Here is a 15,301-nt window from a genome sequence, read left to right as displayed (position 1 = left end):
TTTGTTTTGTTTTGTTCTGTTTTACCTTTTAAACACTATTTACATTTGCTTGTGGTCTTCAATAACAAATAGTTTCCTGTAAAACTGTTACTGTGCACTTACTATTTTATATTTACGTTAATTAAATCATACTAATATTCTGGTGAAACTACCCAAAAGGCAATAAAATGCTAGGCTTTTTGATGGTGTGTGTAAGAGCAACTCCGGTAAGACATTTAGAATGAGTGGCCACGACAGAATCCCAGGCTGCCTTTGGGGCTCCCACAGCTGCATCCAGTCTGCCCCTCACGCATGGCCATAATTCACAGACTCAGGACCTGAAAACTAGATTACCTAGAATAAAATACTAGCTAAAAAAAGAAAAGGGGGTGAGTTTTTTTTATATAAACATAAAATTGCTTCTATAGTCCTGTGAGCCCTTTGTCCATTCCAAGTTCACATGTGTGACTTAAGAAGAACGTCCGTAAGAGTTCCAAGAGCTGGAGCCAAACGCACACTTTCTTGGGGTCACAACTGGCTGGTTAAGGAGACATCAATAGGGAAGTGTTACCCACTGAGGAGATGTGAAGCGACCTTCCCTCCCCCAAACCAGCCTGATCACTGCTTACTGGCGATCTGTGCAACAGGTCTTCAAAAACGCTCAAAAATAGTGCGTCGCCCACCTGTGTCCCTGCCCAGTCTGAGCTTTATCGCAGAAATACCTTCTGGAACTACTTTCTGCGCATTGAAGAGCTGCGGTCCATTCCGGATATAGAAATAATTTTACCAGTGATAGCTTGCCCTCCTGGCACTTGGCATTCAACCAAAAGTCTGACCAAAAGTCTGCTCTGTTCCTTCCTCGGCCAGTGCTGCAGAGAGCCAGTGGGGCCGTCTGCAACCCTCACCCCTTAGTTCGGCACATGCATGCACAGCATTGTCAGGCCCTTCCTCTGGTTCCCAGGGCAGATGAAGAAACCAAAACGAATGGTTGCTCCAGCTGCTTCTGATTTTTTTTTTTAATTTTTTATTTTATTATTATTATTATTTTTATTTATTTATTTATTTATTTTTGCCAATCTCCCCTGTTGAGAGGGATTTCCACCATTCTGGTCATTTGCTTACAGTGCCTTCTAAGAGTTCAGCTTATTTTCAGAAAAAATTCTGAATCTGTGTGTGCGATGGAGCAGTGTTGTGAGGTGACAACCTCCAGCAGCGGCAAAACTGAGCATCCGAGAGCGTCCATGCTGGGAGCTCTCGATGAGGCAGACAGGCACGGCCGACCGTTCCCACAGCCTTGTGCCCCCGGCTGAGTTTCACAGAGTGATTATGGAGGATCACCGAGTGGTTCTGCTCTCTGAGAAGGTCACTGTCTCATCGTTATTTATGTTGATTTCTTTGAGCAACACAGCTTGTCATGTAACACACGGGAAAACAATTATTCAGGAGCTAAGGTAGGAATAGCCTTTCTTTCCTCCCACCAGCAAAGAAAGTAAAGTATTTCGTGATTCATGATTACTCTGTTTAAGGTAAAAAAAAAATCACCCAAAACCAAAGAAGTACCTGCTCAAGTCTATGTCACAGCCTGTCCCCTGACCCCTGTTTTTCTTCTTTATTTATCGAGGTTTCTTCGGGTTGTTAATGAATCTCCTTTGTCTTGGACGGGTAAAAGATTCATTCTCTTGACACCTGTTGTCACTTTTAGATCCCTCGAGAGCAGAAAAGAAAGAGAGCAAGTGTCCCACCCCGGGGTGTGATGGAACCGGCCACGTAACTGGGCTTTACCCACATCACCGCAGTCTGTCCGGATGCCCGCACAAAGATAGGGTCCCTCCGGAAAGTAAGTCCGTGTTCCGCCAATGCCCGTGGGCCGCGCACACCCACGGCTCTGTCTGCGTCAGCCACGTGCCTCTGTCATTTCGTGTCAGTGCAGCCCAACCTCAGTCCTCGTCTCCCTGCCCCTTCTCGTCCACATGGCTGGCAGGGGCTGTCCGCGCCCCTCCCGCCGATGGCCCAGGACGACCGCCCACCCCAACGCCTTCCACCCCACCCCCACCCCCCCCCCCCACACTCAGCGCTGCTTCCCGCAGCAGGGCTCCCTAGTGGATGGGCTGGGCTCCATCCTGCTTCCATTTCTGGCTTGCTGGGGACCTCGGACAAGTCACTTGTCCCCTCGTCTCTCACAAACCACACAAGAGGATTCAGATAGTCTCTACCCCACACCCCCTCCCTGCAGAGCTGGGGTCCTGCGAATCCCTGAGAGGAAGGTCCTCTCGCCCGACGGCCTGACTTCCATGCGGAAGAGCCGGTGTTGATAGGTGCATTTTACTGCATTTCGCTTATAAAGTCTGTTTCAGGCCACGGCTGTCCCCACATTTCCACACAAGCAAACCTCAGTGTAAATCAGTAGGTGTAGATCAGACGCCTTCCCTTAATTAGGTTCTGAGAACGCACAATTTTCGGTGAACACAGCTACACTTATTTTGGAACTGAAAGGATGTCCACGTCTCTTGTCTATCTTCTCCTCCGCACACGAGGTTTGCCATTTAAATAGGACTGTACTGGTTGCTCAGGGGAAAGGCACATGTTCAGAAGCAACCCGATGAGTCTAAGGTCCTGATTCGGAGCCTGAGGTGTGTCACGGATGTTCCTGTGACCTGAGACACAGTATTCTGGAAGGCAACATGGAGTAGTTTGGCTGGGACGCAGCAGGACGACCCGGGAGGTCCTTGTTGAGAGGAGTTCTTGGGGGTCGTCCATGTAAACAGTTCACTTCGGAGTTCTTGAGGCACAAATCTGTCAGAACAAAGAAGTCCCTAGCAGCAGTCGAGGCTCCGAAACAGGCTTAGCTGAACATTTTCAGATGAAATATTTTTAGAAGCGCTCGTGCCTCCAGGTTTTCGGAGGGCTGCTGAGAATAAGGAGCCCGCGCTTCTGGGAACTGCCTTGTGAGTGTGCAGGGGAACGCATCCGAGTGCTTGGCCGGGCCCGTGTGTTACATGAGAAAGGAGCGGACGTCCTGTGAACGCAGCAGCTTCCGTGCCCGAGCGCCGTCTGGGCGGCCGCTCACATGCACCAGCACACGCAGCCTCCCTCACTCCCCACATGCCCCGCCGGGTGCCATCGGCCCCGGTCCCCCCACGAGGAGAGCGGGGAGCAGATGGCCTCCCCCTCTCTTCCCGGGGGTCAGCTCGGTGCCTGGCAAACTGAAGACGCACCCCTGTGGGCAGGCACGGACTTGCCCGAGCAGAGATCGGAGTCGAGATGGCACTCCCCGCCTGCCGGAGGCCCCAGCCTGTGTGTCTGCCCGGGCCTGGCTTCGCTGCTCCCGAGTCGGGCCGCACGGGCCGAGACCCTAGCTGGGTCTCGGGCCCTCCGTGCGCGCAGCATGAGGACCATCGCTGACCTCTTAGGCAGACCTGCCTGATGCCATTTTTCTGGATGGGCCTCCCAAGTAGAAAATCAGTTCCTTTCCCTGGCTGGGGAATTCTCCCGACTCCTTATTTTCACAGTCGAACTAGTAGAAACAGGGGCTGTGCTCCCGCAGACGGGGGTCAGACCGCACCCGGGCTCACCAGGTGAGCCCCTCCACACCAACCTTGAGACCGCCCTCCAGAGCATCTACAGAAAGCCGTTTCTAAATACTTAGATGTAGTTCTTCACAGTACCGTAAGAATTTACAAAGAGAAAAAATTAGAATCCTTGGGGGGGGTACCATTTTTTTAGACTTTAGATTTTTTTCTATTTTTTTCTGGGCCAGCCTCCGTCAGTCCTCCTCTCTGCCCAGGTGAAGGCAGTCTGGCAGTCAGTTTGCAACATGCTGCCCTAGAAACACAGATGACACACCACTGGACAGGATGGGGTTCTGGCCCCCAAGGGCTCCCAGTGCAGCCAAGAGGGGCCATGCACTCAAGACAGAAGGGGACCACGGTGGGAGGGGCTCCCCAGTGGGTGACTCCCACCTGAGCCATCAGGTTTCCCAAGGGACCTGCAGGCTTCCCTGGGGTCGCACTGAGCTGGGGTCCTGAGGGAGAGAGGAGTGGTCCGCAGCTTGTCCGGAGGCTGCCGTGGTCAGCCACACAGGACGCCAGGCATGTCGGAGACAGTGGCTAGGGATGGAAAGTCTGGGATGAGTTCAAGACATGCTCCAGACACAGGCAGGCGTGAAGGAGGAGAGAGAGGGAGGGGCGGGAGGTGACCCGGAGAATCCCACCTGGTGGCCGTGAGGACGCCAACTCTGCTGACTGATGTAGTGATGGAGAAGCGGGGCCCCACTAGCAGAAGACAGGATGGCCCGGACTGTTCCGGGCTGGCGGGCAGTGTGTGTGGTGCTCCCACAGGCGGGGGGCGGCAGGGGCGTCCGGGGTCCACAGAGGTCGGCTGCCCAGCGACTCCCGGGGTCGGCTTTCGCAGACGGGTTGCAGGAACTGGGGATGGCCTCGCTTGGAGAGGAGGCATGAAGCACGAGCAAAGGCCTACCACGGGAGTTTGGGACAGGAGCACATAGAACACGCAGCCGAGAAGAGGGAGCAGAGGCGGCTGTTCTAGAAAGGTCCGGCCCACGTGGGGAGGCATGAGGAAGAAGTCTGGGGGTATGGCATCAGGGGTCACTGACTGCTCTGTGTGGGGGGGCACAGGAACCACCGCTGCGGTAGAGCTCTGAGGACATCAGGGGACTGAGGGACAGGGGCAGAGTGCAGCCGCAGGATGGCAGAGCCGGGCTCAGTCACGGCCCCGCTGATGCCAGGCCGGGAAGGAGTTCGCATCTCCGCTCAGTGGGACAGACAGCAGGCATCTGCTTGGGGTCCACGCCATGGCCGGGCGCAGAAGCTTCTGCTCTCTCCAGGGAAGACTTTATTTCGAAAAGTGTAGCATGAATGGAAAGGAAAGGCATGCTGATCTGAGAGGGATGCTGTGTCATGGGAAGGGTTTATGTGATGTTGTAACAGGAAGTTGGGAAAATCGTGCAGAATCAAGAACGACGTAGGTGAATCTGGACCCCGGAAGGGAGAGTGAAGGCCAGGTGGGAGCACAGGAAGAAACCTTGCATGGGAGATGGTGGGGTGGGGGGAAGCAGGCAGGGCCCGGGGCCAGGTCCCCCGGGAAGGAGGCCTCCAGACACCCCCTCCAGCAGCCCCCGACACACAGTGAGCCAAAGGCTGACTCGCCCTTGTTCCCTCAGTGCTTACCGAGCATTGACAGGACAACACAGGAGCTACAAGACTAAAGAATCCAGAATGTAGCCAGTCTGTAAGGACCGGGGCAGGACGGAGGACAGCCCCTGATGGGGACAGCATGCAGACTTCAGGGAAGACAGAAATTGCTCTAGAGAAGGAGGAGAACCATACAGAACACATAACCAGTTGGGCAGACTTTGTTCTTCATGGTCCTGCTGTGACGTAAACCTCGCTGGCAGGGAAAGCTCCTCCAGGTCTTGCTGCCGTGATGTGGACAGTCATATGGGGCCCAGGGCTGGGGTCCTATCCTAGTGGCTTCCCTCTAGCACCTGTCACCCCCTTCAGCTCCCCCAGAGCAGCAGCTGCTCACTGAGGACCCATTAGGAGAGGACATGCAAACTGTCCAGGCCGGTTACCGCCCCGTGTAAACTCAAATACTATCTCCTGGCAACAGACTGGTTGCCTCCTCCCCTGCAGCACCCCGCCCCCTGGTATCCCTGTGATGACTTCACAGGGAACACGACATAACACTTACTATTGCAGCTTATCCCACTGGCAGAATAACAGAATATTTGATTCCCAGATGAGAAGTCGCTATTTACTTGGTTTTGTTTAAAAATCGGGTTTGGGAGTCTCTATTCACCCATGACCACTGTGCTGTCATCATACTGTGTGTTTCTAGAACACAGGCATGTTTTTAAAAATTACCCATCTACGTGCTTGTTACGTGGTAACCGATATTTGGTGCCGATGTGTGGGAGATGTGGGGAAGCCCTGCTTCCCTGCCCCCTCAGGAGTGAGTCGGCTACCACGTTCATGACCTCTGCAGCCCCTACCCAGTGGACCCTGCTTTGCATGCCAATGACACTGAGGTTGAGACAACCTTCTTCCTACGTGTGTTTCCTGACCATGTCCATCACAAATGTGTGTAGGACTGTCCGTTGTAAACTAACCCAGCCTTTGTTAAAATGATTGCATATTCTTGTATTCAGACCATTTCTATGTTTTAATGCTGGGCTGTCTTCTCTGCCTCTCCCTGTCAAGTTCTTGCCATGCATGAGAATGTTCTCAAGTGCCCCACTCCGGGCTGCACGGGGCGAGGGCATGTAAATAGCAACAGGAACTCGCACAGAAGGTAAGCAAAGCGCTCCTGTGCCCCAGGCCGCTGCGGGACATTCCCTGACAGTCCCCCCCCCAGCCTCCAGAGGGAGTGTGCCCTGCACACCTCCCCGTCCTGCCCCGGGAGACAGGCCACTGTCTGGGAGGGCATCGTGCATGGGGAAGGCAAACTCTGAGACCCCTTTCCACAGAGTGGATTGTTTTCACTTGTCCCACCCACTCGTCCCGCATCCCCCAGGAGGCGCCCTCCACGGGGAACACTCAGTTCGCGTCCAGGGGCGGGGAGGAGCCGAGCTGTGCACCTTGTACAGGGAGGGGTTACAAGGCACGAAGACTGGATGGTCTGGGACCTAACTTGGTCACCCCTGAAACTCTGCCGAGACCCCAGTCATCGGTGTGGACATGACCAAAATACTAGCAGAGGCCCAAAGTGCTCGTTGGGGAACGTTTGGCATGACCGTGAGCCAGGTAAATGGGCTTGCTTGGAATCATACTTTTGCTCTGGACAACTCCAGTTCTCTTCCCTCCTATCCTGACTTCTACTAAGCTGCTCACAAAACTCAGATTGTATCAAACACTTCTTCACCAGTAGCTGGACGGATCTGTTGGGATGGGTCTTATGGCATCTGCTTTCGGCCTCGAATGCTCATGCAAAACTCTATCCTAAATGAAGGAAACTGTTAGGAGTTTCATCTTATTTTTTGCCCGGCTGTCGGGTAAATTCGGTTACTTGTGTTAAATTCATAATGAAACAAATCGCAACCCTGTGCCCATCAGAGGCAGTCTGGCCTTAGCCTGCAGGAGAAAGGCGCGATCCACGGAGTGGAAAGGCGCGATCCACGGAGTGGTAAGGCTGCGCCGAGCCTGGTTCGAAACGGTGTTAGTCTCCGCTGGCTCATCAGTCCTGGGCTTCCCATGTCCGTGAGACGTGATGCACTCGTGGCATATGCATCCGTACCTACGTGCAGCTCTGTGCAGACACGCGGAGAGTAGACACCGTGACTTCAGGAAGAAGAAAGGCCATGCCAGGGAGCCCGCACGCTGTCTGTCCCATAGAGATTTAGTTCCAAAACAACACTTCTGAGTGGTCCTAGAGAGCACTCTGCTTTCGCCCGGGGAGGATATGGGCGAGCAGGGGGCTGAGAAGCCCCAGCGCCTGGGTCAGTGGCGCACCCATGGTCAGCTGAGAGCTCCCCTTCACACCAGTCCGTGAGCTGCCGTTCCGGGGCTTTTCAGCAGCTCGTCCCACCCCCGCGGCTCATCCTCCTCTGAAGCAGCATCCTGGGGTAGAGTCTGTGTCTGTAATTTCCGCTCGCTCGTGTCCTCCTGAGGGACACAGGACTGGGCTCGCTGTGGCTGGCGAGGGCTGAGTGTGCTTCACACACGGACGGCCGTCAGGGCCATCCCCCGGAGACCCCTTGGGAAGTCACACACAGCACAACCATGGTCATTTCTCCCTGTCCTAGCCAGCCCCTCAGGAATGCCCAGGGCAGGTGTGGGAAGCTGCTTGGGGTGCTCTGGTGCTGACCAAAGGAGAGGCAGGGAGGGGGCGACCAGGCCGTGGGCCGCAGAGCCGTGGGAGGGGTCGACTCACTCTGTGCTCTGTCCTCGCAGCCTCTCCGGATGTCCCATTGCTGCTGCAGAGAAACTGGCAAAGGCCCAGGAAAAACACCAGAGCTGTGATGTGTCCAAGTCCAACCAGGCCTCAGACCGAGTGCTAAGGTACCAGATGCCGGCCGGTCCTGCCGTGAGATCCACACGTACCTGACACCCAGCACCTGGGGCACTGGGGGCACTGGGGGGCTGGAGGGCTGGGGCGCTTGAGGGCTGGGGGCCTGAGGGTTCTGGGGGGCTAGGGTTTGGGGGCACTGGGAGGTTGGGACGCTGGGGGCTGGGGGGCTGGGGGACTGGGTGCTGGCAGGCTAGAGGGCTGGGGGCTGGGAGTTCTGGGGGGCTAGGGGGTTTGGGGGACTGTGGGCTTGGGTTGGGGGGGAAGCAGGGGGAGGCGGGCAGTCTCACGCAGGGGCAGGAATGCAAGTGTCGGTGGCTCAGTTGTAAGAGCCAAGCCCCCAGGTCCATAGGGCCTGTGTGAGGTGGGGGCCACCTGGCTCTGTGGGACTCTGTCCACCCACTGGCAGTCTTTAAATGAGAGTAGACAACGTGTTTCTGGTTCTTTCCGGCCGGGAAGGTGTTTCCTTGTTCTGAGTCTGCTAGATGGAAGCGGGGCGCTTTCCACCTTCATGAGATGCCCAGAATCATCCTAGTTTAACTTGGAGCCCAGGATGGAGAACCCACCTGCCTCCAGGCGTTGCGGGCAGGATGGTCAGAGCTTTTCTCTGTGGGGGAGCCCCCCCCAGGGGCCAGCCCCTCTGTCCCCAGACATCCCATGGGGTTATGAGCAGGAGCCGGGGGAAGGGCAGCCGAGTGACTTACCTGAGCCAGTTCAGTCACGGACTGTCGTGGGAAGACCTCAGGATCTCCTGGTCCAAGCCAGGTTTCAGTGTAGGAAGGGAGGCTTCTGGGAGGGGTGGAGGGAGAAGCCCCCATCCCAGATCCTGCCTGTCAACTCTCATCTCCATTGGCTCCCTTCAAACCCCAGGCTGCGCAGCCGTCGTCCAGACTCCTCAGTGGACACGGTGGTACAGACACGGTCCCAGGTCTTCCCAGGGTGTCCTGTGGGCTGCAGGGCTGCCCACCTCTGGGAGGGGGGAGCAGGTCGCCCCTCAAAGGCGGCGCCATGGCTCCGGTCGCAGACGGAACAGGGAGCGCGCACACACATGCACACCCACACACTGTTTGCAGTACGGGAGCTCTTCGGGGTAAATCTCTTGGGAAAAGTCAGTATTTAACTGGTTTGAACACCTGCTTGGTTTCGTTGTGCACTGGTTTACTTTTCTGAAAGGATCTTACCAGTGGCTATACACCCTTTTATCCTTCAATAGAAAACTTAAAATCTTTTTTGTAAGACTTTATTTATTTGGCAGAGAGAGAGAGCATGAGCTGGGGGAGCGGCAGAGGGAGACACAGGCCCCTGCTGAACAGGGACCCTGACATGGGGCTCCATCCCAGGGCCCTGGGATCATGGCCTGAGCCACAGGCAGACACTTCACCTACTGAGCTGCCCAGGTGCTCTGAAAAGTTAAAATTTTTATGGAAAATGAGAAATACTTAAATAAACAAAAACAAGAAAATAAAAACCACTTATAAGTGTACTATTTAGAGATAAACCCTCAATAAATGTTGGTGTGTGTTCTTCTAGATTTTTCTGTGTGGGGGTGCTAGCCGTCTCACGTGCCTCTGTGAGCACTCGGCACTCACCTCCCAGAAGATCACGTTTGTTACTGGGAGGTGGGAGCCCCCCGCCGGGGCGCCGTCCGTCTGAGAAGGAGAGGCTGTCAGCCAAGAGAACTGAGGACAGGTAGAGAGGGACCGAGGCTCGGGGCTTCCGTCCACATCTGCCGCCTCTAGTCAGACCCCAGAGCTGGGACAAGCCCTGAGCCCGTCCTTCCTGGGGACCCTCCTGTTGGGTAAGCGGGCATCAGGCGGCAGATGCTGCCTTGGGGGCCGCAGACTGTGAACAGCACCCCAGACACGAGCCTCACACTGATGCACAGCCGGAAGCAGCAGCTCCGACCGTGTTTCTGTGGCTGCGTGGCCATAGGTCCCTTTCCAGAGGCCAGAGCCGTGGAGAACCACAGCAACAATAATGAACACATGCATGCGGGCCCACGTGCACCTATGAACGATATCCCTTCCGTGCCTCTAGCTGGGCATGGCGAGGCGGTGGGACAGGGCGCAAAGGGAAGCGGCCATGCCAACCACGGCCTTGTCTCCGGGGTGTCCTCGTGATCCCCAGCTCCCGGGGCACCACTCAGGCACCCATGTCCATGGCGTGAGCAAGGCCTGGAGGACCTGGTCTCCATGTGGACAGTCCCCACGGCGTCTCCACACGGGCACGCTCACTCAGCGGGCAGGAAAGGAGACACGAAGGGAGCAAAGAGAAGATAATTTAAATCTGCACTCATGGGGCACCCGGTGGGCTCAGTCAGGAAAGCGTCTGCCGTCAGCTCAGGTCATGAACCTAGGGTCCTGGGATCGAGCCCTACATTGTGCGGGGAGGTGGGGGGTTCTCTGCTCAGCGGGTGGCCTGCTTCTCACTCTGCCTCACCCCACCCCCACTCATGTGCGCTCGCTCGCTCTCTCAAATCAAATTTAAAAATGTTTTAAATCTTTTTTTTTTAAGATTTTATTTATTTATTTGACAGACAGAGTTCACAAGTAGACAGACAGGCAGAGAGAGAGGAAGGGAAGCAAGCTCCCTGCTGAGCAGAGAGCCTGACGCGGGGCTCGATCCCAGGACCCTGGGATCATGACCTGAGCCAACGGCAGAGGCTTAACCCACTGAGCCACCCAGGCGCCCCAAAAATGTTTTAAATCTTTAAAAAATAAACAAATAAATAAATCCACACTCATTTAACTAGGAGTTGAAAAGTCTCCGAGCAGATCGTGCAACAGGAAGACGTCTGTGCTTCCAATCCTATTGGATTTCTGGTTTTCTACTCCCTGGCCGCAGCGGGCGGACCTCCGGGACAACTTCTGCCCATCCCCAAGGACCAGCTTGTCACCAAGGCCTCTGCTCCAGGTCCTGCTCCTTCTGAGCTGCTCCTAACCTTCTGAAGGCTTGGGGATCGTGCCCTCCCCAGCCCAAACCCTCGGGCCTTGCCCGCGGGGCAGAGCAGACCCCCCACCCAACCGGTCCCAGGTCACCGGACTCCTGTGAGTCTCCAGAGATGCTGTCGGCGCGCCCGTGTCTCGCTTCTGTGGTTTTATTCCCTTGGATCTCCGCCTGGACACTCTGTCCACCCGCCCAGCCTACTTCCCCCTGGACTCTTAAAATCATGTCCCATGCCGCGTGCTTTCTGAAGGCAGGGCGAGGGCCTCTGCCTCCCTGGGCCTCCACGGGCTCCCCGGGCAAGTGCCTCAGATAACAGGCCTTGGCGACTCAGCACAGCACCCGTCACCTTGACAAGAAAGGCTGAATAAATGAAAGCGGAATGAGTGTGTTGGTGATTCGGGAAAGCCGTAGCTTGAGGGAAGCAAAGGGACCCCCGCACACACCGCTTGTAAGTCTCAAGTCACTTCCCCAAACACCACAGAAATCCTTCCCGTAGAGGTGGACGCTGGGACACGCTGGCACTCGCACGCACAGCGAGGCAGAAGCGCGACGCGCGTGGTGAGCGAGGGCTCCTCGTTTCCGCGCTGCCCTCTGGAGTGGGGACGGCCGGGCGGCCTCGCGTGAAAACACGGGCCTGTGGGCGCCTCTTTGTTTTCCGGTTTCGTGTCCAGCCAGGCACATGTCATCTTGTTTGGGGTCAGCCCACATCCCTATGAGTTTTTCATTATTTCTTCTTCTCTTTTTTTTAAGGAAAGTGTCTTACTAGCTCACCTCCTTTGGCACAACGCTTACTCTCTGAAGCCAGTGCAAAAGGAAGCTGACGGGCTACCTGGTGCTCCCTCGCGCCCACGGGCCGTTGGGGGGGCAGCTTTCGTGGGGCCGGGAAATCCCACGCCCGTGGCCTCCGCTCGGGAAGGCGGCGGTGAGCGGCCGGCGCGCCCCGACACCGACCGGAGCCACGTTTCACCGGCGGCCGTGGGAGGGCGAGCGGTGACTCTTTTTCATCTGCCCGCAGGCCCATGTGCTTCGTCAAGCAGCTGGAGATCCCTCACTACGGCTACCGGAACAGCGTGCCCACGGCCACGCCCCGCTCCAACCTCGCCAAAGAGCTAGAGAAATATTCCAAGACCTCGTTTGAGTACAGCACCTACGACAGCCACACTTACGGCAAGCGGGCCATAGCTCCCAAGGTGCAAACCAGGGATATATCCCCCAAAGGATATGATGGTAGGAGGTGCACACTCTTTAAGTGAGAGTCACGCTTGCCGTTGATAATGTTGTTGTTGTGTATATCCGTTTCCTGCAAACTGGTCGAGCATGGGGTCGCTTGATGGGGCCCAAAGAAAGCACGCGCCCAGGCCGCGCTCACCTGTGTGCCCCCAGGTGTGGGTGAGAAAGATGCCTTCCCTGGATGCTTCCAAAGCGGCTCATTCGGGCCGCGTTCAGAGTGCGGAGACAGAGGGCCGACGGCTCGTGCGTTTCCCGATGCCGTCCTCGTCTTCATAAACTTCCTTCGGGCTTGGCTCCGGCATGGAGCCACCTGGGAATGCCAGACGTAGCCCCCAGAGCTGCTGGTCGTTGGAGAAACTCTGCATGCCTCCTGAGTTCTCAACCTTGGGTGCACACGAGAGTCAGCTGGGGGCGGTCTGAGCATTCTAATGCCCGGGTTGCTCCTGGAACAAATGATTGGCATCCCCAGGGTGGTGCCTGTGCGGTGACCTTCTCTGCGTCACCCGTGACTCAAGGTGCACCGAAGAGCAGACCAGCTTCTGCTGGTGTCCGCAGGCTCCTTCCAGCAGGGGCGGGCCCTGGCCTGTTTCCCCATGGGGAGCGGGGCCGGCAGGGCCTCCCGTGGTAACCTAGCTACCATGCCTCCACCAAAAGCAAAGAGCAGGTAGAACAAATAAAACACCACCTGCTTCTCGAGGTGGGGGCTTACTTGCCCCGGCGGGCTCAGAGCCGGCTACCAGCTCTCCGAGCTAGCTCCGGTCGTTTCCCTGCACTCACACGGTAAGTCGCTGAACGAGACAGGGTGAGTGCATCTCCCTGATGTCACGTACTGACCTTACTGCATTTCTGCTTTGAATTCTAGGATATGTGCCCTGAGTTGGCTGGGATGTGGGATGTAGACGTTTTGATGATTTATAAGTCCTGTCTTGGTGTTCTGTAGCAGACGAGAGGAGATGGCCCCTTAAAGATATTTTAGCTCTTCTTGGAAGAAGTTATTTAATTAAAATCATAGCACACCAAAAAACTCATTTAAAGTGAATGGCTGGGGAGTCCCAGAACCTCCTCACCATTCAGGGTGAGTCACCGCACGTGTTTCTGACGTACTCATCCCTCGCCTTAATAACAATCCGTGCGCACAGCGAGCGAAACTCATTCGTTCTCTGGTGTGTCGCGTACTGACTCTCCTCGTGCACATCGGTTCTTAACACAGAGGAACAAACATGTAAGTGGAAAAAAAGACCGTGGCTTAGGGTATAGCAGAAAGTAATTATTTTTGCTTTATCGTAATTCGCCAGTTTCTGGTTTGTCATCATTTTATCCATGTGACCGATGGGCTGCACATGAGGGACCGAGAAAGCAGAATTCACACAACGTCTCACATGCCTCACGGCGGCCTGGGGAGGAGCGCCTCGGGCCACTTGCCTCCCACACCTGTTCGCTGCCGTTGGCCTGTGTGGCCTGGTTTCCTTGACCTCATCGTTACGGTTGGACTTTGGGGGAGGTCGTGACCAGTAAAGCACATTTTCATGCTTTAACACCCATTAGTGGATTCGAAGTCAAACCTACTTGGTCTGTCCTCAGAGCGGAGTGATATTTAACAGATGAACCCTTCTGGGTGTTGGTTTCCCCAGGAACGGGGTGGCGGTAGCAGTTCCCATCCTGTGGGCCGCACAGCGCTATTGTGAGGATAGGGACAAACGTGTAACGACTGCCATTCACTCTCCCCCACCCAGAAAGGACCTGTTGTCAGAAACCTTGGCTGAGCCAAACTCCTCACCTGGCCCACAAGGAAACAAGAATAGGGAATAAAAACTTCAATATTGGGTCTTTAAGAAACAAACAAAAAAAGAAAAGAAAAGGAAGGAAAGGCAGCCTTTTACTGTAATTTACTGAAAAGAACAGCAGTGACTCCATTTCTCTCACACTAGATTCATCTAACGGACTTTATTTTTTTTAAGATTTTATTCATTTATTTGACAGACAGAGATCACAAGTAGTCAAAGAGGCAGGCAGAGAGAGGAGAGGGAAGCAGGCTCCCCACTGAGCAGAGAGCCCGATGCGGGGCTCAACCCAAGGACCCTGGGATCATGACCCGAGCCGAAGGCAGAGGCTTTAACCCACTGAGCCCCCCAGGCGCCCCCATCTAACTGACTTTTAAAACATCAAAGGAGTGCTCGCTTCGGCAGCACATATACTAAAACATCAAAGGAAATGCCCATTAAGGATGAGAGTGGCCGGGTCAGTTTTCTCGATAGGATGTGAGCAGAGAGCTGTCCCTGAAGCCAGGCACCAGGCAGCAGACGCCACGGAGTGACGGCAGCGTGTGGCCACCCTGTGGCAGTGACCTCCCCCAGACTTGCCGCGGGTGCAGAGAACTGAGTCATTGCTCCTGATGAGAAACTGAAATAGGCCTGTTGCTGGGGAAGCATAACCCTTGGGAGCAGGGGGTAGGGCCATAGAAATGTCCACCAGGGAAGAAAAGTAGGATGTTTATCCCCAGTCTTCGGTTATCACACCTTAGGTCCCACCGCCTGTGTTGCAAAGCGCTCAACACACGTTGAGTTACGTGCCTGTGTTCTTTCAGACACTGGCTAGTTGCTCTCTGTCTGTCTGTCCGTCCACCCATGCATCGGTCATCTATTACGTGTCATCTGTCTGGCTCTTCGTTCCCTCTGGATAACAAGTGTCAAGGAGGAGCGGGACCAACAGGAAGGCCGTGGGACGCACGCTCACGTAGACCGTGAAGCCAGACGTCCACTCGGAAGGGATTAGCAGGAGGTTCATCAAAACAGCATGAGCTTGAGTAGAAATCATGCAGAAGTAGATCCATGGGTTGGTAGGAAGGACCTGTGGCCTGACGAGGTGCCTCAGAGCAGGGACAGGCACCTGTGGGGCAAGTGAGGAAAGGGCCCTGCGTCCCCACCGTGCTGAGGAGCTTGGGGAGCTCTCCCACCGGGCGTGGAAGTCCGTGTGCGGGGGTAGCGGAGGAGGGAAGGTGGGAAGGGGCAGGGGTTCCCAGACGTGTCTGTCGGCCCTGCCATCACCCATGAGCACCAGGTCGGGGTCTCCCCAGCCTGTTTGTTACAGCGAGCTGAGATGGATAAAAAAGAAGAGTTTGTGCCAT

At 55.5% G+C, this 15,301-nt stretch overlaps 1 protein-coding gene across 3 annotated transcripts in view; it reads left to right on the top strand.

The window, feature by feature from the left end:
- The window catches only part of MYT1L (myelin transcription factor 1 like), a 277,105-nt gene that overhangs the window by 197,765 nt on the left and 64,039 nt on the right, over positions 1-15,301 (top strand). For all 3 annotated transcript variants that reach the window (XM_047746105.1, XM_047746104.1, XM_047746103.1), the window contains 4 exons: positions 1,682-1,816; positions 6,198-6,288; positions 7,887-7,994; positions 11,963-12,174. In XM_047746105.1, the coding sequence (XP_047602061.1) occupies positions 1,682-1,816; positions 6,198-6,288; positions 7,887-7,994; positions 11,963-12,174 (546 nt within the window). The remainder of the gene's footprint in view (positions 1-1,681; positions 1,817-6,197; positions 6,289-7,886; positions 7,995-11,962; positions 12,175-15,301) is intronic.

The sequence above is a fragment of the Lutra lutra genome, chromosome 9, assembly GCF_902655055.1.
Source record: "Lutra lutra chromosome 9, mLutLut1.2, whole genome shotgun sequence".
Taxonomy (NCBI): domain Eukaryota; kingdom Metazoa; phylum Chordata; class Mammalia; order Carnivora; family Mustelidae; genus Lutra; species Lutra lutra.
The sequence above is the reverse complement of the archived record's forward strand: the minus strand, read 5'-3'. Positions and strand labels throughout refer to the sequence as shown.